The 25,014-nt window shown below is 40.2% G+C and overlaps 1 protein-coding gene across 6 annotated transcripts in view; it reads right to left on the bottom strand.

Annotated features, from left to right (window-relative positions):
• Nucleotides 1-333: 333 nt before the first annotated feature.
• Nucleotides 334-25,014, bottom strand: part of ppfia4 (PTPRF interacting protein alpha 4) — an 80,040-nt gene continuing 55,359 nt past the window's right edge. The window contains exons 2-30 of one of the 6 annotated variants that reach the window (XM_028446651.1): nucleotides 24,681-24,782; nucleotides 24,135-24,299; nucleotides 21,907-21,981; nucleotides 21,368-21,427; nucleotides 19,559-19,780; nucleotides 18,382-18,516; nucleotides 16,764-16,898; nucleotides 16,368-16,451; nucleotides 15,679-15,810; nucleotides 15,291-15,353; nucleotides 14,414-14,505; nucleotides 14,191-14,320; nucleotides 12,759-12,955; nucleotides 10,534-10,762; nucleotides 9,737-9,772; nucleotides 9,522-9,643; nucleotides 9,266-9,384; nucleotides 9,104-9,185; nucleotides 8,934-9,015; nucleotides 8,634-8,834; nucleotides 8,092-8,154; nucleotides 7,742-7,765; nucleotides 5,944-6,119; nucleotides 5,724-5,821; nucleotides 3,868-4,043; nucleotides 2,527-2,595; nucleotides 2,253-2,439; nucleotides 2,066-2,163; nucleotides 334-1,038 (exon numbers count right to left, since the gene is read on the bottom strand). In XM_028446651.1, the coding sequence (XP_028302452.1) occupies nucleotides 2,105-2,163; nucleotides 2,253-2,439; nucleotides 2,527-2,595; nucleotides 3,868-4,043; nucleotides 5,724-5,821; nucleotides 5,944-6,119; nucleotides 7,742-7,765; nucleotides 8,092-8,154; nucleotides 8,634-8,834; nucleotides 8,934-9,015; nucleotides 9,104-9,185; nucleotides 9,266-9,384; nucleotides 9,522-9,643; nucleotides 9,737-9,772; nucleotides 10,534-10,762; nucleotides 12,759-12,955; nucleotides 14,191-14,320; nucleotides 14,414-14,505; nucleotides 15,291-15,353; nucleotides 15,679-15,810; nucleotides 16,368-16,451; nucleotides 16,764-16,898; nucleotides 18,382-18,516; nucleotides 19,559-19,780; nucleotides 21,368-21,427; nucleotides 21,907-21,981; nucleotides 24,135-24,299; nucleotides 24,681-24,782 (3,315 nt within the window). In that variant the 3' untranslated portion in view covers nucleotides 334-1,038; nucleotides 2,066-2,104. Of the gene's footprint in view, nucleotides 1,039-2,065; nucleotides 2,164-2,252; nucleotides 2,440-2,526; nucleotides 2,596-3,867; nucleotides 4,044-5,723; nucleotides 5,822-5,943; nucleotides 6,120-7,741; nucleotides 7,769-8,091; nucleotides 8,155-8,633; nucleotides 8,835-8,933; nucleotides 9,016-9,103; nucleotides 9,186-9,265; nucleotides 9,385-9,521; nucleotides 9,644-9,736; nucleotides 9,773-10,533; nucleotides 10,763-12,758; nucleotides 12,956-14,190; nucleotides 14,321-14,413; nucleotides 14,506-15,290; nucleotides 15,354-15,678; nucleotides 15,811-16,367; nucleotides 16,452-16,763; nucleotides 16,899-18,381; nucleotides 18,517-19,558; nucleotides 19,781-21,353; nucleotides 21,428-21,906; nucleotides 21,982-24,134; nucleotides 24,300-24,680; nucleotides 24,783-25,014 lie in introns of those variants that run through there. The other 5 variants (XM_028446652.1, XM_028446650.1, XM_028446653.1 and 2 more) reach the window with 5 other exon arrangements.

Genomic DNA, 25,014 nt, shown 5'->3' with positions numbered 1-25,014 from the left:
AAATGAAATCCTTTCATTTACTGATGACATCCTATAGGAAAGCTATAGATTTATATCTGATGGACTGATCTATAGTCAGCTGATGAAGCCTCTGTCTACGTATGCGCGGACGGGTGAAATCATTAATCAATTCAGAGCGCATCAGCAGAAACACACTACAGACTGTGAAACAATGTGCTGTCATCCCAGTGTGTGTGTGATAAATAGGTCTACTTGAATAGAAAAACGTGTGTGCTGTAATAAAGCGAAACTGAGCGCTGTCCGTTTATCGATTCCCGTTAATGGATTCATATCATAAATAATCTCATGCTTTTACACATTAACAGTGTCAGCAGCTTCCTGCCTGGGTTCTTTCATTCCTGCCTTTTCTGTAACAACAGTGTTGTTTTGGTCTGAATTATAGATTTTAATTATTCTTCATTTTAAATTTAAGCAACACCTAACCTGGTCGGAACCAACTGATGAAGTGGATCAAATCTGAGCGAGTATAAAAGCTCCGCCTCCTGGTGGACAATGCTTACTCTTCGCTGTCATCATGGAATTAAATTCATTCACTTGGCTTAAATTAGCGTGTTGTAATCGAGATTCGTAGGACAGCTTCTCTCGGACAGGGAATGTTTGGTTAGTTGAAGCCCGCTAACGGGAATAAATCCAGGATATAATAATCTAGATTCGTTGCATACCCCCAAAGAGTCAGGACAAGGACCCACAGCTGAGACCAGGGAAGTGGGAGCACAACACCACAACAATAACGCTACTGGGAGCACTGGGGTAAACTGGGAGAGACCAGGACGAGCCTCGTTAACAGCAGCGAGCGAAGCCGATGAGCACTCTCATGAGTTCAAAGGTGGCCTCTGTATTGCACGTGTCCGAAGAAGAGGTGTGAGAGGTGAAAAGTAGGAGGTTGAGGCCTGGCAACGGAAGGGGTGAAGCGCCCCCCCCCACCCTCTCTGAGGCACCCAGGTTTTCCCTCTCCAGATTTGGCATATCACTCTCAGAAGGCCGCAAGCATGTGTCCGCACAGGTAATGAGAATGCACTGGAAGATACAGAAGAAGACACGTGCAAGAGTTCTTTTGAGTCGACTGTGATAAGCTCAATGTCAAGAATCAACTTCAACCCTTAAATCACTCCCAGCAACAACATCTGCTCAACCACAATGGCTATGTTCAAAATCACATACTGTACTAACATACTATACACTACACACTCAATGAGTACATACTGTCTACTATATACTATTGTTATGGTTAGGACCATTCCCACTGAAGTATACTTCAAAGTTTCCCAAGATTAATTTCGAACCTACAACAACAAAATAAGTTGATTGTCCATCTTTAAAAGTTCTAGAAGTATTTTAAGTCAGAAAGTGACCAAGTAGAATATCAACATCTGGTCATTTGATCCATAAAACTAGCTGAAACACATTTCATGCCAACATTTCTGAGAGAGAGTTTCGGAGACTAGCCATTGTGCTACTGACAGAACTTCCGGTTAACTTCAAAACAAGAGCCCTATTAACAAAACCGTTAAAAAACTAATGGAAGACAAGAAGAGATGCTTTTATTTTGAAAAGGGAATGTTTGACTTTTAGCTTGAAGCCGGTCCCAGAACAATTTCACGTTCCTCTCGCAATGCATCATGGGTCAGTTGAGTGTGACTAGTGTGCCCACCGTGCATACTTGAAAAATGTCCAGATATACCGTTAGTATACATTTGGGTATTTCTTGCATACTCAATTTTTTCGTACTATCAAATTACTACGTACTACGTAGTACTACATACTACATACTCATTTTGACGTTAGTCTTAGTATAAGAAGTACATTAGTATGCGATTTCAAACACAATCATGTGTTTTTGCAAACCAAGAAAACCACAACAGAAAAAAAGTGTTTTACAAGCCAGTTTCACAGTAGCAAACAGGACAATGTTGGGTAAGAACTGAAAAACAAGTAGCCTAAACTAAACAGTTAAAAGTACTGGTCCAGACTGATGATCTTCCCTGGCTGACAGGCAACCGCCTAACTGTAGTTTGGTAAGAAAAGTATTGCTGTATTTGCTTACCTGTTAGCATTAGCGCTCCTGTTAGTAGATGGAGTTTGGTTAGCATGAATAAGTCCGCACTGCTGAAGGATCAAGCCTCGGAGGTGCCGAGGGAGGAGCTTCAAAGCAACAGCACATCAGGCAGTTAGTCAGAGTAAGAAGAGAGCAACACTTTAGCTGACGTAGTCTGGGTAATAAAGCAGCACACCTTCAGGCTGGAGCTGTTTCCTTGGTGCCAAATTCATGGAGGGTGGAATGGACATTGAGGGCATGCGGAAACCAGCAGGCAGTGTTTCCATGGAGCCCGCCATCATCCCCAGGCCTACCCCTCCCTCACGGGCTCGAAACCTCTTGCGCCATGACGGAGAGCGTCGAAAAGTCTTATCATCACCAGTCTGCAAAAAAGGAGAGCACAAGGTCGTACAAATAGCTTTTTCGTCATAAATACGGCACTTGATCAAAGCAGCAGCTCCATAGGTCACCTCCTCTAGTCGGCGATCAGTCCCCAAAGCCAACAGGTTGTTGAACTCCCGCTCTAAAACCTGTCGGGCCTGGAAAATCAAATATAATAAAAACACTGCTGTGAGCTGGGAAAACGAGGTCAATTACAGTAAGAAATGTCTAGAAAAGTGGAAAAAACCACAACGTTTCACAATAACACAAACATTACAATATTGGTTTTGTGCTGCAAGCTAAGCAAGTAGCCTCAATAGCTACTTTTAAATTTTCCCACATATCATTTTTTAATCTTTATTATTTGTGGACCATCCAACAAATGCTTAATAACATTTGTGTGAGTGAGTGTTGGTGGTGGTCGGAAGGGCCGATGGCGCACTATGGCAGCCGTCAGTCTGCCCCAGGGCAGCTGTGGCTACAATAGTAGTTTACCACCACTAAGTGTGGAGTGAATGAACAATGCCTTAATTCTGTAAAGCGACTTTGAGTGTCTATGATAAAGCACTATATAAAATCCAATGCATTATTATTATTATTGTTGTAATTGTGTAATTGATAATTCATTGCAATTATGACGTAATCATAAATTTCATCATAATTGAAAAAAATGCTGCTGTTGTAATTGTAATTTAATTGTAATTGAGTTCAGATAATTTACTTTGTGATTGTAATTGTGATGGAAATTCTACAAAAACTACAATTACATGGTTCAACGGGTTTACGTTTGATTAAATTGCTACAGTTCTATGGCTTACACATATGTAGTTAGGTTAACAATTATTAAAATGTGTTTTATATTAACTAAACTGTCATTTTACCACTCAAGAAACTTTAAATCGAGGGGTACACTGACAGAAAAAAAGGCTCAGACGCCCACACCAAAAATATTAATACCAATATTTTCATTGACTAGGAAGCCAAACAAGGTAACCAAGATAAGAAAAACAAATTACATGTTAGATAATATGTTTTAGTGTATTTTACAGCTGAAACTGACCCGTTATCATTCGAGATGCTAGCAGAAAGCTAACACAAGAAGACGGTTAAGTTCTATGGGCTATTTATTAAAGGCTCGGTAATTGTGATTAATTGGAATTGAACTGTAGTAATTGAGAAGGTAATTGTATTTGACATTTAGGAGGAAAACAGTATTTGTAATTTTAATTGTAATTGGAAAAAATGTAATCATAATAGAACATGGATAATTGACGACGTAATTGTAATTGAAAAATGTAATTGAACCCAACCCTGCTATCGAGCACACAATCCATGGTCGGCAACAATCCAACACCTTCAAACAGCGCTTGGAAGGTTAGGATCTGCTCCGTCATTGCACGCTGACATCAGCACAACGCGTGTGTGAGCACCTGTGTGTTCTGCATAGGGATCTGTAGGATGAGAGCCAGGCTGCTGTAGTCAAAGGTCTCGTCCACAGCGACCAGTGCTCCGTGAACTCCGCTCTCTATCAGGCTGCTGCTGTACTCCCTCAAACCAATGGACTGCACCCAGTGGATCACCTGTTCATTGGTCCACACCAAAATGTCTGTTAAAAAAAAAAAAAAAAACACGAGCTCACTGTAAAATCATAGAACAGTAGCACCAGAAACACTCAGACGCAGCATCATTTAGACAGAGAGAGAAGGACAGAGAGGGATAAAGAGATAATTAGTGTGTCCACATAATGTCAACTCATAGGCACACTCCCTTTGTTCATTTCAAGTACAGCTGTCAGCCAGCTTTCCATGCTGGAACTTATGTGTGTGTGTGTGTGTGTTTAAACCAGGCAGGAGTCTGACTTGACACGACAGCTGAGTCAAGTTCATGTGCTGAACTCAAGGTCAAAAGGGTGAGAGGATTGGTTAGATCTGAGGGTATTTGTGTGTGTGTGTGTGTGTGTGTGTGCAAAATAAAGCTCTAGATTGTTAGCTGCCAGTGACAGTTGAAGAAGCAGCTGTTTCGATGCTCAACCTTAATGAAAAAGCCAGTACTTGTTCTCCTGTCTTATCGAGTGTACGGAGTGTTGCGTACCAGTGTTTGACTACATCTACACGAGCTGTTACTTCCTCCTTTTACCATGTTGGACCTCCCTTATATTCAGAACCGTGGACCTTCTTTTTTATGTTTAAGGAGCTAGTTTGGGATGAATAGAACAGCTGTGATGTTTGAAACAGCCAAGCAGACTTTTTCTAATGTTCAAATGTCCATGTGTGGCACGCCTTTGTGAACGAGCCTCAGCTCTCCAATTCATGTTCTTCTGATGCTGACGTTTATATTTCTTTTTTTAAATATTGTTGTCTTTCCATCACCTCAAACAAGTCCATGTAGAAGCTGTTATTACGTCAGTGATTCTCAACATGTGGCTCTTTATGTATTCATTTTAATGATATTTTACCTATATTCTTTGGCCATTATGCAACTTCCTTTGTCCCATTTTTGCCCCTTTTCAAAAAATTTTGACACTTTTTTCAGACTTAAGCTAATTTTGCCAATAAATATAACTTTTTTTTTCTCCAATTTTTTGTTCATAACAATACCACTTGTTTCCTTTCCCCCTTACATTTTACCTCTTTTTGTTCCCCATTTTTGCTCTTTTTCACTATTCTTTGCCACATCCTGCTCATTAAAGCTACCTTTATTACATACCACTTGGTTCCTCTTTATTTGCCCATTTTAGTCACTTTTCACTCCTTGCTTGTCATGTTTTTGCCACTTTTGGACCATTTTTGGCCACCTGTCACCATGTCTGCCTCTTAAAAAAAAACCACTTAGGTTGACGACTTTGGGTCGATGGCCAGTCCACCCCTGCCTCCAACCCAGCAACTGTATTATTTTATCTTTTAGTGAATCATTCGTTATTTGCATGTGTGTAATTACACTAATGGAACGTGGACCATTTTTATGACCCTATTTATTACATTTTTATGTGCTTTCTATGTAAAGCACTTTGTGATGAAATTAACATGCATAAAAACTAAAGTGCATTTAAATAAAGACTGAGTAAATGATTAATCTGATGCTCATGGGATATTCTGAACATTTCCTGTTACCCACAGAGTTAGTTGTGGTTGTAAAGATACTCAGTATCAAAAATTAACTTTTGCAAACATCAAAGTGCATGGATCTGCTTTAATTAGATTGGATGATTAACTTTTTGGGTTCATGGGCATTTGAACAGCTGTACCTGTGTATGTGTGCGTGTGCGTGTGTATGTGTGTGTGTGTACCTTTCATGTCATGCTGGCTTTCTTCTCTCCGGCGATCCAGCTCCTTCCGGTCATAGTTCAGTTTCTTTAAGCACATAATCCCATACTGGAGACTAGCTCTGTTATACACACACACACACACACACACGCACACACACACATAAGCGTAAAGTCTCATCAAATCCACGGTCAAACTGTCCTTCTACCAGATGACAGAGTATGCAGCAACTCATCAGCTGACCTGTGGAAGCTGTCCACCATCTTGAGGTGACTCCTCAGGTCCTTCTTGGTCAGATGATCGAGCATCCGTGCATCTACCAAACACTCCATGAAGTACGAGCGATACTGAGGCAGACCCAGGCTGGGTAGCCATTCATTTCCTATCCACTCATGGTTCATGTCTCCATATGCCAAGGTCTGTGTGTCAAAAATTGTATTCAGAGAGACAAAAATGTAAGTAAACCAGAAATTAAAGCAAAGCATATAATTGAAAATGAAAAAAAAATGGAATTAAAATGAATAAGAATTTGTATTTTAATGTATCATGTAAGGGATTGGATCAAAAATATCTGTGGTCCAAAAGAGCAAATTTTTTTCCCTCATTGTAAAATAATTTGTGTTTATAAATGTTTTAGTGAAGAATAAATTATTCTCGTGGTTTCATTCCATACATTTTATGTACCATGAAATTAAAACGTTCAAATTTAAGGTAAATCAAAATTCCAAACCACATTTTAAATACACTTTAAACTTTAGGAAACTACATTTAATTTTACGTTATTTTAATTCCTTAACTTTTCCTTGCCTCTTTCTTAATCAGGATTATTCAGTCAAAAAGCTGGAATTCCTGATTGTGGTTTAGAGTGAGCAACGTTAAAAGTAACTCAAAAAGACAAATTGTTGCTGGAAAGGTTTGAGTTATACTGTATATTCAAGCTACATTTCAGAGCAGCGTTAATTTCGTCGAGTAAAAATGTTGTCATAGTTTTTATTTAATAACTAGACCATGACTAATTAAAAAAAAAAAAAAACATGGACGAAAACTATATACAAATATACTATCATTTTTTCACATGGGATGAAATCCAATCAGAACTCATGTGATCATGTGATCTTATGCATTGATCACATCAAATCTGCCTGTGTGTATTTACAAACATTAATACCCATATCAGGTTTTTACTTTTATTGAGAAAACAATATGAACATGGCTCTTTGCACGTGCAAATATTAAATGATGGTTCACTTTCAGACTACATCCCAGATAGCGCACATACAGTACATCTCGCCGACGTCGGCACAATGAATGAAATTGCATCGTGAAATTGAGACGTATTATGGAGAGCGTTTGCTCATTGGGCAGATGTCGCGGAGACATTGGCGTTTGGACGATGTATTAAAGATGCTCAGTGCGGACTCTCTATAGCTTATATGAACCTTTATTTAGCTCAAATCATTGAATTAGTTAATATCTCCATATCAATAGTCGAGTATTTACTTAAATCTGATAGGAATAGGACGCCGGGCTTGTAATCGGAGGGTTGCCGGTTCAAGCCTCACCTGGGCCATCACTGTGGGATGTTGAGAAAGTCCCTTAACCCCAAACTGCTCCCCAGGTGCCGCAAAATGGCTGCCCACTGCTCCTCAGGGATGGGTTAAATGCAGAGGACAAATTCCATTAATGTAATAACATTACATGGCCAATTAAAGGCGAAAGCCCCGATTTTTTTAAATTTTTTATTATGTGTGGACAAAATAAGGACAGATACAGTTCATGATCATAAATGTATTTTCAGCAGCATGACCAAAAGAACCCCAGCACAAAAACAGCTTCATGGAAGTTCTACAATTTTATAAGTGGTATCACCGATTTGGGGGGAAAAACACACACAAAATGATGCATTAGGAGTAGAATGGCGACGCACAATCTGAGGCCAACATCGGCGAGACGTATGCGTGCTTTCTGGGATGATCATAAAAACACGAAAAACAAAGTTGAAACAACATCTTTACAGATGACAGTAAATACTCAGCCTCACCTGTGCCCAGCTACCCTCCTCATTCTCCTGAGTGGAAGCGTGTTAGACACAGTGGACAGTTAGGACGACAAAAGGTGATAAAACCCACACAGATTACACATTCAGAAGTGCACGCGCATGTACGCAACCTCCAACACACCAGCATCATTTATATCAAGTTAAGATTAAAAACTCGGACTCAGAGGTTGGAAAAAAAAAAAAGATGTTTCATCAGAAGCACAACATTGTTAGCATTGCTAATGCTTTGGTAAAGAGTATCAAAAGAGAGGACATATGTGTGTCACGGTGGGGACAGTGTGAGTGTGAGGGAGTGTTGGGTGGCGGGAGGGGAGCGCCCAGATGGTACTGACCGCTTTACTGGAGGAAGCCAGGTTCTCCATCTCTTCATGAGTCACCCACACATTTCCGGAGGACTGCTCAGAGGATGAGAACACATCCCAGAGTGCATGTACACACACGCAGAAACACAAAAGCAATATGCACGCGCGCACACACACACATGCACAGGCCAATGTGGTGTTGAGTGATGCTGAGGCAGGGAGTGTATTTCAGTCAGGTAGCTAGCAGCTATATCTAACACTATGTGTGTGTTATCTGGCAGTGACTCATGCAATTCACAGCAGCAGAAAACAACAGGTCAGCCCAGTGGAGGTCGTGAGCTAGAATCCACTGCTGACTACAGGGCAGGATACACACTAAACATCAAGCAAACCACACAAGGTGAAGAGCTGATGCTAATGTGTTCATATATTGGTTGATTTTCTGATTCCTAATGTCTTTTTTTATTTATTTTCATCATTCATTCTTTCATCGAAATGCATCCATAAAGCACTGGAATAAGAACAATGACGCCACAATAAATGTGGAAGGAGGTGTTGGTTGTATGCTTTACCGTTCTGGAAGTGAGTGGTGCAGACGGGCTGGTGAGGGAGACCATTTCCTGGATGGCCAGACGCAGTTTGAGGCGATGAAGGGGATTGCTGATGCCGATCTCCCTCTGGATCTCTGTGTCCGACAGAGCTGACATGATGGCTCCACTCTTCACGTTGGCGCGACAGGCTGCCACATACCAGGCGGGCATACCCACCCACAGCTGGTGGGAGCCATCAGGACAATGTTACAATTAATATGGCCATAAATGGGAAGATGGCAGGAGAAAGGAGTGTAGATCAGACACCGTGTAGTGGAATACCTCGAGCCACGAGACGACAGTGGGCCCGTCCCACTGAGCAAACGGCAAACCTCTTTTCCTTGCATCTTCTAGAAGTTCGTGTCTGAAGTGGAGTTTACAATTGGTGGTGAGAACCGTGTCAAATAAAGTTACACACAGATTATAAATAACTCTAGTAAAAGGTCTTTTACTTTTTCTTCATCCTGCGATCTCTCTCTGCCTGCGTGCCCAGTTTTCCGAGCGTCATAGTATCACCGACGCCCATCTCAAAGTCTGAACAGAAATATTTTTTTCGCTCTGTGAAATGAAGTGGTCTGGGATGTGTGAGACATTCTCTATGTTTTCTATTGTACCTGATAAAGCAGATAGAGGCTGTATATCTCGACCCGCCATAACAGCCTGCTCCATCCGAGCCTTCTCCTTCTTCCCAAACAATCGTCCAATAGAGGACTTGATTCCTTTCTTCTGCTTGCTGCAAAAGGTTTGAGCAGATGTTAATGTTATATTGAAATCTATTATCCATTCTATTGTGTTTATTTCAATAGGCCTCATATCTTTGTCCCACTGTGTGTGTGTGTGCGCGTGCGCATGTGAGATGACGTGTGTTACCCTCGTCCATCCTCCAGGCTGCCTGTGAATTGGGCGAAGTTGGTTTCCAGCCGTAAACTGCGTGGGGAGGAGGGAGGGGATGTCTCACACTTAATCGTAGCTTTGTCCACCTCCACTGGAGACTGAAAGACACACCAAAGATCAAGTCAGGTTGATATTCTAAAGCCAGACTAGCACAAAAACATGTGTTTTTTTTGTTTAAAACACAAACTTACCGCCACTTTCCTTCTGTGCTTTCTCAGGTCACTTGGCTATTGGAAACAAACGCAGGAAAAAGTTTTCAAAAACGATCTTTTTGACTGATTTCATCCTATTATTACATGATTACAGCGATCGTGGCACAGGTGGTAGAGGGGTCATCTTCTGATCGAGAGGACCCCAGTCTATACATGTCTATGTGTCGAAGTGTCCTTGGGCAAGACTCTGAACCCTGAGTCGCTCCCAATGGTTGATTAGCACCTTGTATGGCAGCTCTGGCCCATTGGTACGTGAATGGGCTAAAATAGGCTAAAAAGCGCTATATAAATCAAGTCCATTTACCATTTACCATTAATGTGATTTGGCAAAATTTGGTGCATAGCATCCACTGAACCAGGGCTGTCCAAACTTCTTAAATGACCTGCAGTGAAGATTAGACAAATAAAAACAAGTATGACCTCAAAACACAAAACATGTGTTGTTACTGCACTTTCTGGTTCTAACACTAGGCAGAACTGCCATAACCAAAAACAAAACATATCCTGTACATTGATAGCGGCCAATATTTCACAATTATGGCCCTCTGTGAAAATGTTTTGAATGCCCCCTTTGGACAAACCTATCTAAAAATGATCTCCTATTTCTTAAAAGTGAACTTTAAAATCAACCAAACAGTCACACTAACCAAATATGACAGCAGATTAGCTTTTCCATGAAATCTGTGTAATTGTGCAGTTGAATCTGTTTTGTTTGTGTGTGTGTGTGTGTGTGTGTGTGTGTGTGTGTGTGTGTGTGTGTGTGTGTGCTCTCTGACCAGGGTCATGATGCCGAGATGGTGGCTGGTGTTGCGTCCGTGATGTTTAGGCGTGGAGTGGCCACTAGTGGGCGGAGAAGAGGAGGAGGCCAGTGATTGGGCGGTGGCTGAGGTGGGCAGGGCCCGCGGTCTAAGTGTTACGTTGAGTCCATCGATGCTGCCGCTATTCACACGAGATTCAAGCTCCTCTGAGCGCACGTCAGCTGACTCTCTCTCTACCTGGATCATTCTGATAATACAGAGAGGTATTTGTTAACTTTTACAAAGTGTATTTTTAACAAACTATTTCACGTATCGATATATCGGATGCCAGAAGTCCTTCAAAAAGTAACAGTAGACTTTTGTGTGGGAGTCTTTCTGACTTAAGGGTTTGTGTGTTTATGTGTATATAACAGTTCAGGATTACTTGCTGACTTTAGCCACTTGAGTGTGAGCCATGCACTGTTTAAGGGGAAGTAAAGGCTCCTTAGGACTACACAGAGACTTACATCATTGCTGTAGAGCTCTTCTTCTCTGCTTCAGGTCTACCATTAAACTACAGATTTTGTCCTGATTTTCTCCTCATTGGCTGTTCTACAAGGACTTTTAAAGAAAATAACTCCACTAAACCTCTAGTATTATATATGATCTTTTGATAGAACTTGCAAACACAATTCACTATGATCAGGTTCTGTTTGGTTTTAGTTGTGTTTAGCTCTTGTGGTCCCCTTTTTGTTTTTCTGAGTCTCTCTTTATTCAGTTTACAATTCTAGTTTCATGTGTTAACTTGTCTTTATGTTCCCAGGTCTCCCTGCTTGTGTCTCCACCTCCCAGTCATGTGATTGGTGTGTTTGAGAGGGTCCTCGCAGTGGACCGCGGGATGGGGCGGGGTCGGACAAAGGGTGGGGTAGGATGTCCGGCCCCGCCCCCAGCTGTTTTGATTGGATTATCCTTTACTTCTTTAAAATTTCTCACAGCGTATAACATCCAATCAGGAACAGCTAAAGTTCGTCTTGAGTTAAGATCTCAACCACTACCGCCTCCACTGTTTTGGCAAATTTGGAGCTTTGCAATACCTACCTTTTTTTTTCTTTTTACTAACCCAAACCCTAACCTGAACAGCTACCACATTCACTTCCTGGCTAAATTTGAGCTTACATTGACAAATTGCTTCACTGGCCACCGTCACACACGTGGGCGTTTTTAACGGCTCAGCGCATTAGATAAAGAAGCAGCAGGAACTAATGAGCCACACAGGCATCGTGAAAGAAAGACCAACATTGCTGACGCAGGGGCGGCGTTAGCTGTACCGTGGGCTGCAGCGAGGGGTACTGGGTGTGTTTGGGTTGTGAGTGATTAGCTGCACCCAGGTGTGGCCCGTTCCCAATCGAGCCTCCTTCACTATTTAGCAGAGTGTTTGGTGGATCATTGTCAATGTCACTCTCCTTGTTTCCTGCAGCGTGTTGTCTCCTACTCTCTGGTTTTCTCGTGTCAGCTTGTGCCTTTTTGGATTTGGGGTTTTCGTTGGTTTTGATAATTAAACATGGACTAATATTATGAACGCTACGCTTCCCTACTGCCCCAATGTCTTCCCGCATTTGGGTCCTCCACCACCACATCTCCGTAACGCAACTACAGGTACACTTTAAAGACGTTTCACCTCTCATTCAAGAAGCTCCTTTGGTCCAAAACCTATCTAGTTGGGAGTCTGGAGGTTTTTTTTTTTAATACTGGGATTTGACGGCCATTAATTAACCTGCTGTGTGGCTCAATATTATCATAATAAAAGATCCCTAGTATCATTTCATTGAGGTAGATTATTTTTGAGTCATTGGGGAGTGAAGATATGATGGTAATATATTAGTGTGTCTCAACCCTCCTCTTCTGTTTAATATTGGTCTCTCCTGTTTCCTAAAGAGCTGTATAAAGTCTCTGTTTAGCTAAGTAGTAAAAAGGCTTGTCAACTCTCAGTAGTATCTCCAGGATTAAAGCCAAATATTCTATTTGACTCTAAGTCTCTCATTTTTAAGACACTTTTTGAAAGCTTAAACTTCATCACAGAATTACAACTTCAAAATGTGATTAAATGCCTTAGATTTCTGCTGAAACAAATCCTATCAGTAGAGTCGTAAAAAAAAATAAACTCTACAGTTAAGTACATTATTGTGAAATTATGTCATTTTCTATACACACACACACTACAAGACCACTACATGCTACATACTCCTATGACTGTAAAATGCCACCTTATCTCCTCGTTGATGGCATCCAGTTGCTCCTGCAGCATGAGAGCAAGTGTCTGAGCGTCTGATTGGCCGCTGGGGGAGAGCAGAGTTGAGCTGATGTCGTCGTCCATGTCCGACTCAGCCTCGATGTCGCTGCCCAGGAGGTGACCCACGCTCCCTCTCAGGGATGAGTAGTCCTGTTCAAACACCGCACACACCTGGGCAAAATACACACGTAAGCTTAGTGTGAACTCACATGAAGATTATACCAAAAAAAAAACAAGACAATGATGAGTATTTTTGGGCAAGTTGTGAGAATGAATGGATGAACTTTGAACTTACATCACACAGTGTGTCCATGGCAGCAGGTGAGAGAGACAGAGAGGTTAGTAGAGAATGGGATAGGTGAGCACGGACACTGGATAGCAAAGCACACATGAAGTTAGACTGAGCACTGATAGTGAGCTGCATGTAGTTAGACTGTTAAAATGAACCTGTGAGTCAGTGAGTGTTCATGGTACACTTAGTGCTTGTGTCCACTTCTGGTTAGCTAAGGTTCATTGTGTTTGTAGTCCCGCCACTTTATTAGGAACACCTTGTATTACATGCTTGTATTATAATTGGGTGTCGTCTTTTGCAGCTGGAGTGGTTTAACATGAAGCTCCTCCTCCTACTTCGGTTTGTACGAGAGGTTGGAAATATTGTTGATTTCCCTTTCCTTTCTGTTCTTTCTCTCTGACCTACGGTATTTCTCTTTACTATTACCTAGTGGGTATATTCTATTTATGGTAGTAATAGATTTTGTTCAGCTAAGACACACGCGTCAAACTCAAGGCCCGGGGGCCAAATCCGGCCCTTTAAAGCATTCATTTCGGCATGCAAAAAGTCAGAGAAACCATGAATCATTGTGTAAATTATCAACAAATTCAGTTGTATATATCTTCGCTAGATATCTCCCCATGCTTACATCACATGATGGCACTCATTTTGAATCTCAAATTGTTACAAGAACTCTCAATTTTTTCAAAATCCTGAAATTTTATTCAAATTATTCCACAAAATTTCCTAAAGTTACATAGAAATTGGCTATAAAATCTAAAGAAAATGAAAGTGATATGTCACTTATTGCTTTGACATCATCAGTGCCATACATATTTTATAACTTTTTTATACATGGAAGCGCAAACTAGAGCACAGTAATGTTCAAATTGCCTAAATTCTGTGGCCCAGTTAAGATAAACTGCTCCGTATTCGGCCCGTGAATGATCTAAGAGATGACAGGCCAGGTCAGATCATGTCACAGTAAAAGGTGATACATTCTATTCTAGTCCTTGCTTTGAACTCTCTATATGTATGAATATGTGATTGACAGATTAGCGAGCAGATATTTCAAACAAGTTAAACCAGTGTATCTTATAAAGTGGCTGGTTATTGGAATACACAGTATTAGCACCTTGTTTGGGTCATCTCGTAGCGCAGACAGTCTGCCCTTCTGGGCTCGTCTGATCACTGTTGTGCTGTAGTGGCCGTCTTGACCCTCCACCACTGAGAAACGGAGATCGCTAGAGCTTCCCAAGTGAGACCTGGGAATGTCAACAAAGAAGATAAGAACCTGAATGATTAATTATTCTCTGGAGGCAAACGGAACAGTGAGGTCACAGACAGTCGGAGCGTACCGAGGGTGAGTCCCATCGCCAAACGCTCCACTGCGCCGTTTCAAGTGGTCAATCTCATTTCTCAGTTTATCAATTTCTCCAATCAGCCGCTCCTGTGGGACAGAGAGAGGCTTAAATATTAAATTAATATATGACTGTTTCTCAAATATTTCTGGCTTTAGAAGTGATACGCAACCTATCACATGAAACCACTTTAGATGATAGGTCCAACGCTAAATATGTTGTTACTAATTTGTGTGAAAAATGTCTTTGGAATCATTTTTATTACCTTTTAGCCTTCAAACACACGTAATATCTCTTTACATCTGGGCATCACCATTTTGGAGATTTCAGGTTAACCTCTACAAGTGTGTGATTAAAGTGGTGCAGCTTCTAAATCACCTCTCATTCTTATTAATAAAGTTTACATTTACTGTAATAGTAATTCAGTAGCGCTGTCTGTCTATGGGTTAGTATCCCTTTAAATGTGTAATTAGAAGCAATCTATGTTAAATGTCATTGGGACATTTCACTGATTAACTAAAGACATTTGTTTGATTTGTTGGGTTTTTTTTTTAAGGATTTAATATTTTGATAGTGCTTCGAGATGATGATTGTTGTAATTTTCACTATATAAATACAGTTGAATCAAATTTCTTTGTCAAACTTTCAGCATTTTATGATTACTAATTATTATTATTCCCTATTGGGATTGATATGATCCTGCTTTGTTGGATAAAGTTTTGACAAACTCATCACTTGATTCAGATTGAAACAACTTGCATGCTCTGTAATCCTATTTTAGATTCCTTTCACTAGCAGTAAAATAGTGATCGTATAAATTGATCCAATCTTATGAATTCTCTTTTTGACATGTGGTGCCTGTATTCTGACTGACCCTTGTGTGGTGAAACTCTTCCAGTTGTTTCTGGCAGTTCTCGAGGTCCTGAATGAGGGAATTCTAGAAGAAAAACAAATGTATTATGAATATATTTGGTGTAAAATCCAAACACTCCTAGGCATTTTGCTATGTTACAGGTCAACAGTCAAATGAGTGTTTTTAAAATGATTTTCTGTGATCATTATTAAACTTGGTTTGGTTTTGACACTTTCAATACTTGGGAGCAAATGCTCCTTCATGTCTGTAGGTGGCAGTGTGTAGCACAAAAGGTTAAAACATGGTGTCAAATCATTTAGTGGAGTCTAGCAGGAGGTTCTTGGAAACAAGGTGTGTTAGAGACTTTGTGTGTGTGTGCGTGTGTGCGTGCACACATTGCAGGCCTTGCCTTGTCCTCCAGAGCAGCCATGCGTTCTTTCAGATGCAGCTGCAGTCTCTCGTTGGATTCACTGAGCAGACGATCCACAGTGTCGGACAAACGCTTATTGTGTTCTTCGTTCATTTTCTCCCTTTGTCGAGCCTGATTGGACAGCAAACAGGAAGTACATTACAAAACTGCTCTATGCGGCCAGTAATAAAGATCTATCAATCCACCCATCATCGATTTACTTGTACTGCAATAAAATAACAGATAAAAATAAAAAAAACATCTGTATCATCCTTCTACTAAATATGGTCATGAGTGAAAGAAATATTAGTCTTTCTTGCGTGAATTATTCAGCGTCTAAAGATAGCAGCCAATCATTCCTATGGGGGAGGGGGTGGTTTGAACTTATGCAACAATGCATTTGTAAAATTAAGAGATCCTCTAGAATGTGTGCTTCTGTTGTGTTGACGTATTTGAGCATATGCATTAGGGAGCCAGGAGTCCAGACATCTGGGTAATGCGAAACATCAGCGCACAGACACACACACACACACACACACGTATACACGTACACACAGAGGGAGAGGTCAGAGAAACACTGCAGGGCTCTCACACACACACACACACACACACACATAGAGGGAGAGGTCATAGGAGCCCTGCAAGGCTTACACACACACACACACACACACACACACACACACACACACCCTTCCAAGTTCTTGGTTTTTCTCCTCCAGTTGGGACTCAAGCTGTCTGAGACGCTCCTCCACGTTGCCATGGCGCTCCTCAGCCTACAGAGGGTGATACACACACACACACACACACACACACACACACACGCACACACACACACACACACACACACACACACACACACACACACACACACACACACACACACACACACACACACACCAGTAGAACTGCATGAGTCACTTTTGTGTGGCATATTTTCCTACATTTGCCCCTGTGGTTCCTGATGTAACACTAATTAGTTGTGATTCAGTATATCCTGCTGGTGCAAACTGGGTAGTGCTGTGTGTGTGTGTGTGTGTGTGTGTGTGTGTGTGTGTGTGTGTGTGTGTGTGTGTGTGTGTGTGTACCTTAGACAGTGCTGCCACTCTCTGTGCCAGCTCAGCTTCAACCTCTGGAAGAGTCTCAGCCTTCCTCATGGTCTGAGCCAACCTCTGCTCTGCCATCTCCAGCATCTCCTGCAGCTGGCGAACCTTCTCCTCGCTCTGACGCATGAACACACACACACACACACACACACACACACACACACACACACACACACACACACACACACACACACACACACACACACACACACACGAAGAGAGGTGGTAACATTGTAATCAGACGTCGTGCCTAGATGATGCTTGAGGTGTTTCCCTCAAAGAACTGAACTCAAATTCAACCTGAACTAGTCGTGAACCTATGAGGAGAAGGCTTCTACTGCATATTCATCCACTCAGTATCTCTTGAGTAGCTTTAATTCACAACAAAGCATGATCAGAGGAGGATATGTCAAAAGGTTACAAAACAGTGGTTGCCGAGTACCAGGTCATTTAATGAATACTTTCCCTCATAGGAACCTTTAATCTGAAAAATCGTTTAGCTGGTGCTAAATCCGTTAAAAAAAACAAAATAAAATGTAAAAAGGCCCAAACTGGAATGTTCCTGTCTCTCTTTATAGAACCGTATGGTGAGTGTGTTACCAGTCGTAAAGAAACGCCTAGGTGCCCAATGAAACTTTATTTTATTAGCTGTGAATAAAATACATGATCATCATACAATGAATGTTTCAACATAATTCAAAGTAGTTTAAATACATCTACATTGTTTGTAGTAACTAACAAACTGAACAACCCAATCAGGCATTAATTAAAAGAGAAGAACACTATAATAATAATATGTGAGCGACAACAGGGGAGGCTGTATTATGCACACCTAATGATACAAAATAAATTAGATGTAATAAACTTAAAGAACAGTATTTAACTATATTGGCAAGTAAATTAAATATTTTTTACATAACACCTTACTTAAACACTGAGTAAATGATTACTAGAGATATTTTTACGTTTTACTAATATATTAAAAAGTAATGCATACATAAGGATAACTTTTATTAATGCTTACTAATGTTTTTTATGAATGTACAGTCGACATTAATTAATTACTAATAATGCATTCATTAATATTTTGATTAATGTTAGGCAATACATTATAATTATTATTGCCAATTATTAAACTGTTAATTAATGCTTAATAATGCATTAACTAATGTTAATATAGTAAAGTGTTACCAATGCTTTTTATTGAAAACAATATCTAATTCACTACTGCAATATTTGATGCTTCATGAGTGATCTCATCAGTGATTTGTGATCTTCATGCTTCAAACATAACTAATAATAATAATACATCAAATTTGTATAGCACTTTTTTGGACAGTCAAAGCCGCTTTACATGCGGAATAAGACAAAACAAAATAAAAAAAAAAATAAAAAAAAAAAGGTTTTACGGAAAAGCCAGTTTGAACAGGTGAGTTTTGAGTAATGATTTGAAGTTTGGTAGTGAGTTTGAGTTTCTAATGGGCGGTGGGAGTGAGTTCCAAAGGGTGGGGGCAGCGATGGCGAAGGACTCAGTCCCCCAAGGTCCTGACACTTTATATTGATCAATCCTGGCCACGTATGTTTAGTGTGAACGTGTCACCTGTCGGTGCAGAGAGTCCTTCGTGGCCAGTTCATTCTCCAGTTTATCGTTGAGGTCGTGGATCTGTGTCGTCTCCCTCTGAGCAGCCAGGTAACGTTTCTCTAGTGTCGTGATCCTCTCCTCCATATCCTCTCGCTGCAAACACACACAAAGGTTCATGTTGGATCACAGAAAAACCTCGTAAAACAATAATTTATCAAATTCCTAAATTATTGTTTCTGGAAATAAATTGGTGTGCAAAATATTGTATTTTTCGTTTGGAATAAGAGCATAACCCTTGTTACGTAATAGAAATTACCTGTATTTGTTAATTCCAGCCTGTAACCAAGCACCTAAATAATAAAATACTCATTACAAACACACACTTGGCAAAAGCCTTGAGCTGTATATGGTGAGTTCACTATCAAAGCTCACTGCTCCGTCTTTCGGTCAATTATAATTGTGTAATTGCTGTTGAATTGTAATTGTAATTGGCATGGAAGTTATATAAAATCTTACAACAATGTTACAGTTCTATGGCTTACACATACAAAAAAATGAAATCAAATGCTCTACTGACAGAAAAAGGCTCAGACGCCCACACCAAAAATATTAATACCAATATTTTCATTGATTAGGAAGCCTAGCAAGTTAACCAATAGATGAGAAATAAATTAGATGATAGATAATATTTTTTAATGTATTTTACAGTTGACCCGTCAACATAAGAGATGCTAACAGAAAGCTAACACAAGAGGAAGGTTATGTATTAAAGGCTCAGTAATTGGGATTAATTGTAATTGAACTTTAGTCATTCAGAATGTAATTATAATTGACTTTCAGGGGGAAACAATCATTGTAATTTAATTTGTAATTGGAAAAAAATGCTATTCACCATAATCATAATTGAGTTGTAATTAAACAAGGATAATTGAAGATGTAATTACAATTGAAAAATGTGGACATTAGTCAGTTTTGGACTATTATCAAAAACTCTTTAATAACTTCTTAAATTGGAAGAAAATGTCCTAATACAAATAAAAAGTGGTTTTATGTTCTTATGTACTTTTTTCTCAGTCTTTAAAATAAAAGTTTTGTTTTCCTTTCCCGCTGGAAATCAACAGAATGTTATTTTCTTTTCCCATGAAGCCAAAAGCTGTGCCGCCAACATTCACTTGGACCGGGTTCTTTGTTTCACCTCTCTCTGCTCCCTCTGTTGTTTGATTGACAGCTCCTCACTGCGGCTCAGTTCTCGCCGCGTGTTGGTGAGCTCGGCCTCGAGCTCCGCCACGCGTGCGTTCAGAGCCGCGGAGTGATCTCGACTCTGAGCCAGCTCCTTTTTGTTCCGATCCAGCAGCTCCTGAAGCTCAGACGCACGGCTGCCATCGTCGTGGGCGTCTATGGAGCCGTTGGGTAGTCTCTGTGCAGCCGAAGAACAAAATCATCACAAAATCAATTCTCAGACTGAGTTACACTGGCGAGAACTTCTTTTCACACATGGATCGCGATGTCAGATTCAATAAGAGGAAGTTGTCTAGTGCCCGACATACAGTATTCAAGTGTACAATTTTATAATGATGGGTTTACATGAGGTAAGGCTGCCATGTTGATATGTTTGCTGTAGATTGTCTTTCCCTCAAAGCTTATTTTATGCCTCTAATAAAAAAGCCTTTAGGGACATATTCACAGTATGTAGCAGTGGGAAGCTAAATATCTCCTCTTCTTTTCCTCCTTCCCGTTGCTTAATGTTCACTTATTGTGTGCTCATGAATACCTAACAGGAACAGAGATGCTGTGAGGCCACAGGCTAAATGGAGTGACATTGTAGAGCAGAAATGAGAAGGGAAACTTTTATCTGATCTGAAAAATGTGATTTTTTTTTTTTTGTGTCTGAAGGCGTGCATTTTTAGAATTCCAATGACCAAACAGAAGAATAATACAGAGAAGAACAATGTTGTTTTGTATATGTTTGTAAGTTTTTGCTGCTGTTTGGGCTTTGTTGGAGTCATTTTGTTTTTTTTCTGTCATTTTGTGTGTTTTTTGAGTCATTTTGTGCAGTTGCTTTTGAAGCCGCACAAAATTATCCCATGTCTGCTGTAGAGTCTGATTGATTTGTGGTCACTTGACTTGGTGGGTGGATTTCTTGAAAATGTTTCACCTCTCATTTAAAAAAGCTTCAGTTTTCCAAGAACTAAAGACTTTTGGACAAGGTTGCTGCTTCTCGTGGTCGTACTTCGCCTACTGCACAAGTCAATCAAATCTGATGTAGCTGTGATTAAAAACCACCTCGACAGTAAGTCAGGTACTTTAAGGCTGTGACAGGCACTCGTATATGCGGCACATTACACGTTTGCTCTTTGGATTTTGTCATTTTTCATTCTTGATGAGAAAGTAACAGTCATTGACTGGTGCAGTGTTCTGGGCCACGACAGATTTGAATTATTAATAGTGTATTTATTCAGGTGGCAATGATGCAAGATTTGGATTGTTGGGTTTTTAGACAGTCGGGGAAAATCCCTTTACTAATTTATCTCTGTTAACGCGTGTTTTGGTTGAATTCAGGGAATTTACAAAATCCTAAATTTGACGCCAATCTCATTGTATCTTTAGGATTCCTGGTAGTCAATTATGGAAGCCCATTTCTATAAGGGAGATATATGAGAAATATGAGATATATAAGAAGATTGCCTAATTTATTCATGCAATATTACATTTATTCATGTTATTTATGATCAAGTCTGACCAGTTACATCAAACTCTACTTTAATGTCTTGACCGAACCTGTGTTTTACACACCTCAAATACAGCCTTATTGCTTTGTAAATATCCACAAGAGACTAATGACTTTAGGTTTTTCCTTTTTACCTTTATCTGAATATACTGGTGAGTGTGGACTACAAATGTTGGTGTGCAGGCAGAATGATAACACATAAGTCCCAGGCAATGAACCAGATAATACAGTCGAGTCTGACACAGAGCAGAAAAACAGTCACACAGTCAGGAAGACCTTCCATGTAGGTTTGGATCCATCCAAGTCGCCATCTTTCCTCTGTCTCACCATATTCAACTGTAACGAGCAAAGAAACAGATGAAACTAAACATAGTTCATTTTTTTTTTTCCCTTTGCCCGTCAATCACAGATCAAATCACAGCCTCTAAAAGGAAATCATTACTCTTCAGCTGAAGGCACTTCTACAAATATAATTTCTACTTTAGAGAAGAAAAAGAAGAAGAAAACAGAGTTCACTTGAGTGAAGATCTCCTCACTCTTTGATCACTGCAACCTAGAGCGTGCTCTACATTTAAACCCTATATCAGCTGCCGGCTAGGATTAAATATGAACCAGTCCTGATTATAATATTTACAGTAATACAGACTATTTTTAGACAGATCTGTCATTGCATTTTTCAGATGAAAAGGATGAGTTAAGATCCTTTCCGACAGCGCAACACACGAATACATTTGAATGTTTGTAGCATCAGTGGGTGACGATGATGACACTCAGGAACATAAAGGAGCAAACACAGACACATGCAGACAGCTCACCTCCTGTGTAGTGGTTGCCAGTTGTCCCTCTAGGGTAGCCACCCGCTCTAAGGACACCCGAAGTCTTTCACGCACCTGACAAACGCACAGAGAGTGTGGAACTGCGTTATTTAGGAAACTTCTCACAGACTAGACGAGCAATAGAAGCTTGTGTGCGCAAAATCTCCAAAAAATGGGAAGTGGGAGGGAAAGGTTTATTGTGCATGGTCTGATATAAACTGGAGAGTTACTGCTGCTTCTGATGAAAAAAAAACTGTCGAAATAGAGTCAAAATTTGACGAGAAGTACAGAAATGTGTTCGCAGGTAACAGCGTAGGATTATCAACATCATTTGATATGTGTTGTATTTATGCAAATGCAGAATTTGGTCAGGATTTAGGACGTCATCAAGGCTGAGTAACACAAGTATAAATGTATTTATTAAACTGTATAATGAGGAATATGCTCTTGTGTCCCAGCAGGAGGACAACAACCCCTAACAATGTCATCATAGGAAAAACCTGAAGCATAATAAAGAACAGGAAATCCTGGAAAAGACAAATAGAAGGATTATATTGTTATTATTATTATTATTATTATTATTATTATTATTATTATTATTATTATTATTATTATTATACTGTTCTATTTAGAACAAACTGAAAATACAAGAAACAATATTACAATAAACACAATATTTGATGCAGATGGCTTCCCACCAGAAATAAAGGAAAAACAATAACTACATATATTACTGCATACACATATTTTTTGTGTTTGAAAGGGAGTGAATATGAGAATGTCTAGAGAGAATAAACAGTATGTAGGTGAGCCAAAGAGAACTCATGAAGTTTTAATGCAGGAGGTGCTCACGCAAAGAATGATTTGTTACAGTTTTCCTCTGTAAGAATTTGTTTTCCTCTAAAAGTGCAATAATCTAATACGTTTTGTGTTTGTTGCATAAAATATGTGAGACGTAATTTTCTTTTCATTTTGGGTGAAAATCTATTGCCATCAATTGCCACTATGGATGCTTGATTTATGCCTCATGGTATATTCAGGGTAGTGGTGGGCTAAAAGTCAAAGAAGGAGGCTTGTAACTGAGAGCTTAGGTTCAGATCTCACCCTGATCACCCCACTGTGGGCCCATGAGCAAGGCCCTAAATATCCAAATAAGCCCTCAGCCCTACACTGTGGCTGCTCACTGCTCCACAGGGATAGGTTATTGAAAGCAATCCATCAATAACCAGTTCATATGACAATTAAGACATATTAATGTTAATAATATAAAGAGGAGACAGACAGGTAGAATTAAGGCACATACTGTATTATCTTGTTGTGCGATTTGTTGGAGCTTGAGTTTGTGGCTTCCAATGTAACTTAAAAAGTGCAAAAAAGGGACTGTCATGTTATTTTTCTCCTTATAACTGACATTAACATGCCAGATTGTTTAAAGAGTAACAAAACCCAAAGCCCACTTTTTTCTGCTGAATACATATGTGTTTGCGTATCAAGTAGTGCTGTTTATTAATCCTAGTCCCACATGTCACATTTTAGAAAAAATACTTTAATTTGAAGTATTTAGTTGTAAAATGTCAGAGTTACTGGCCTCTAAGGATTGAACGCCAGCTATTACAATTTAATTTTTTTATTGGCTGACACTCTTTAGATTCCCCTGTGTCATCATTTTCACTGTTGGCCCCGCCCCTCCTGTAAAAGCTGAGAGGAGGGAGGAGGGTTTCCTCCAATCACAGCCCTCAGTGAGCATTGATTGACAGTTTTAATGAGGAAGTCCAGAGTGTTCTGTGTGAAACAGTCGCTGCAGAGGTGATGTTTATGACTCTGTGCTTCTATAAGGAGCAGATTCTGCACTAATCAGAGCGCTCATCAGGCTATGTACAGTATGTATGTACAGACACATCTATGCTATGTGTGTATTCCCCTCTGTCTCTGCATGTGCGCAGACATGTGTCGTGATTGTATGTACCTGTGGTTGTAGTGACACATCTCACCTGATAACCTCGCTGTGTGTGTGTGTGTGTGTGTGTGTGTGTGTATAGACACATTATTGTGTGTATTACCGTCTGTCTCTGCACACAGCGCTGACTGGGCCTGTCTTAGTGGGCGTGACTTACTGCTACAGCAATCTAGTTAATTCCTTTGTTTTATTTCTCATTTTCCAACTCTGTGTGTGTGAGTGTGTGTGTGTGTGTGTGTGTGTGTCTTTTTGCACGTGTGAGTGACTCCACCTTTTCGTCGAGTGCTTTATGATGTTCAAACAGAGACTTCAGAGCTTTGAGGACCTCCACCTCACTGGAGACGCCAGATGGTGGCGGTGCTTGTCTCTTTACCACCGTCATCCTTAGACTGCGCTCGTGACGGGACACCAGACACTCCAGGTGCTCTAGCAGCAGCTACAACACACACACACACACACACACACACACACACACACACACACACACACACACACACACACACACACACACACACACACACACACACACAGTAAAGCCAAAGTTATTAAATACTTGTTCATGTCAATAGGTGGCAGTGTTCAGCACCATAAAACATAATTAAGCAGTAAATAAAGTCTAACTCTTAAGCATTATTATTATTATTATGATTATTATTATATTGAAACTTTTTTTGTCGGAGATAAAAGTGCGGTTGTCCAAAACTATTGGAGAAAATTAGTTTTTAAAGACGTTGATCTACATCAAGCATTCACGGATGCACACAGCATACAGTACGCACACACACACACACACACACACACACACACACACACACACCCTTGTGTTGTTCCTCTCAGCTTTCAGCTCTGATATTTCCTCCTCCTTCTCCAGCAGCTGCTCCCGGCAGATGTTCAGCTCCTTCGTGAGGGTGGCAAACTCCTGCAGAACAAACACACGGAGGTCAATCTCTGAATAACATTTCATGCTTTGGTTACACTGAGCAAAAAAATGCTTTTATTGTCCACACGTGTGATTATGATGGACTACTTTGGAGGCCAGAGGCACTAATATAAGGCCTTCCTCAGACACAGCAGCCCATGGACGTCAGTGTCAGTGAAGTGCAGTGAGGTTCATGAATGGTGAGGCTCCAGAGTCTCCCCTGGAGTCAGAC

Source organism: Gouania willdenowi, chromosome 5, assembly GCF_900634775.1.
Source record: "Gouania willdenowi chromosome 5, fGouWil2.1, whole genome shotgun sequence".
Taxonomy (NCBI): domain Eukaryota; kingdom Metazoa; phylum Chordata; class Actinopteri; order Blenniiformes; family Gobiesocidae; genus Gouania; species Gouania willdenowi.
This window is presented reverse-complemented; position numbering and strand designations above follow the sequence as displayed.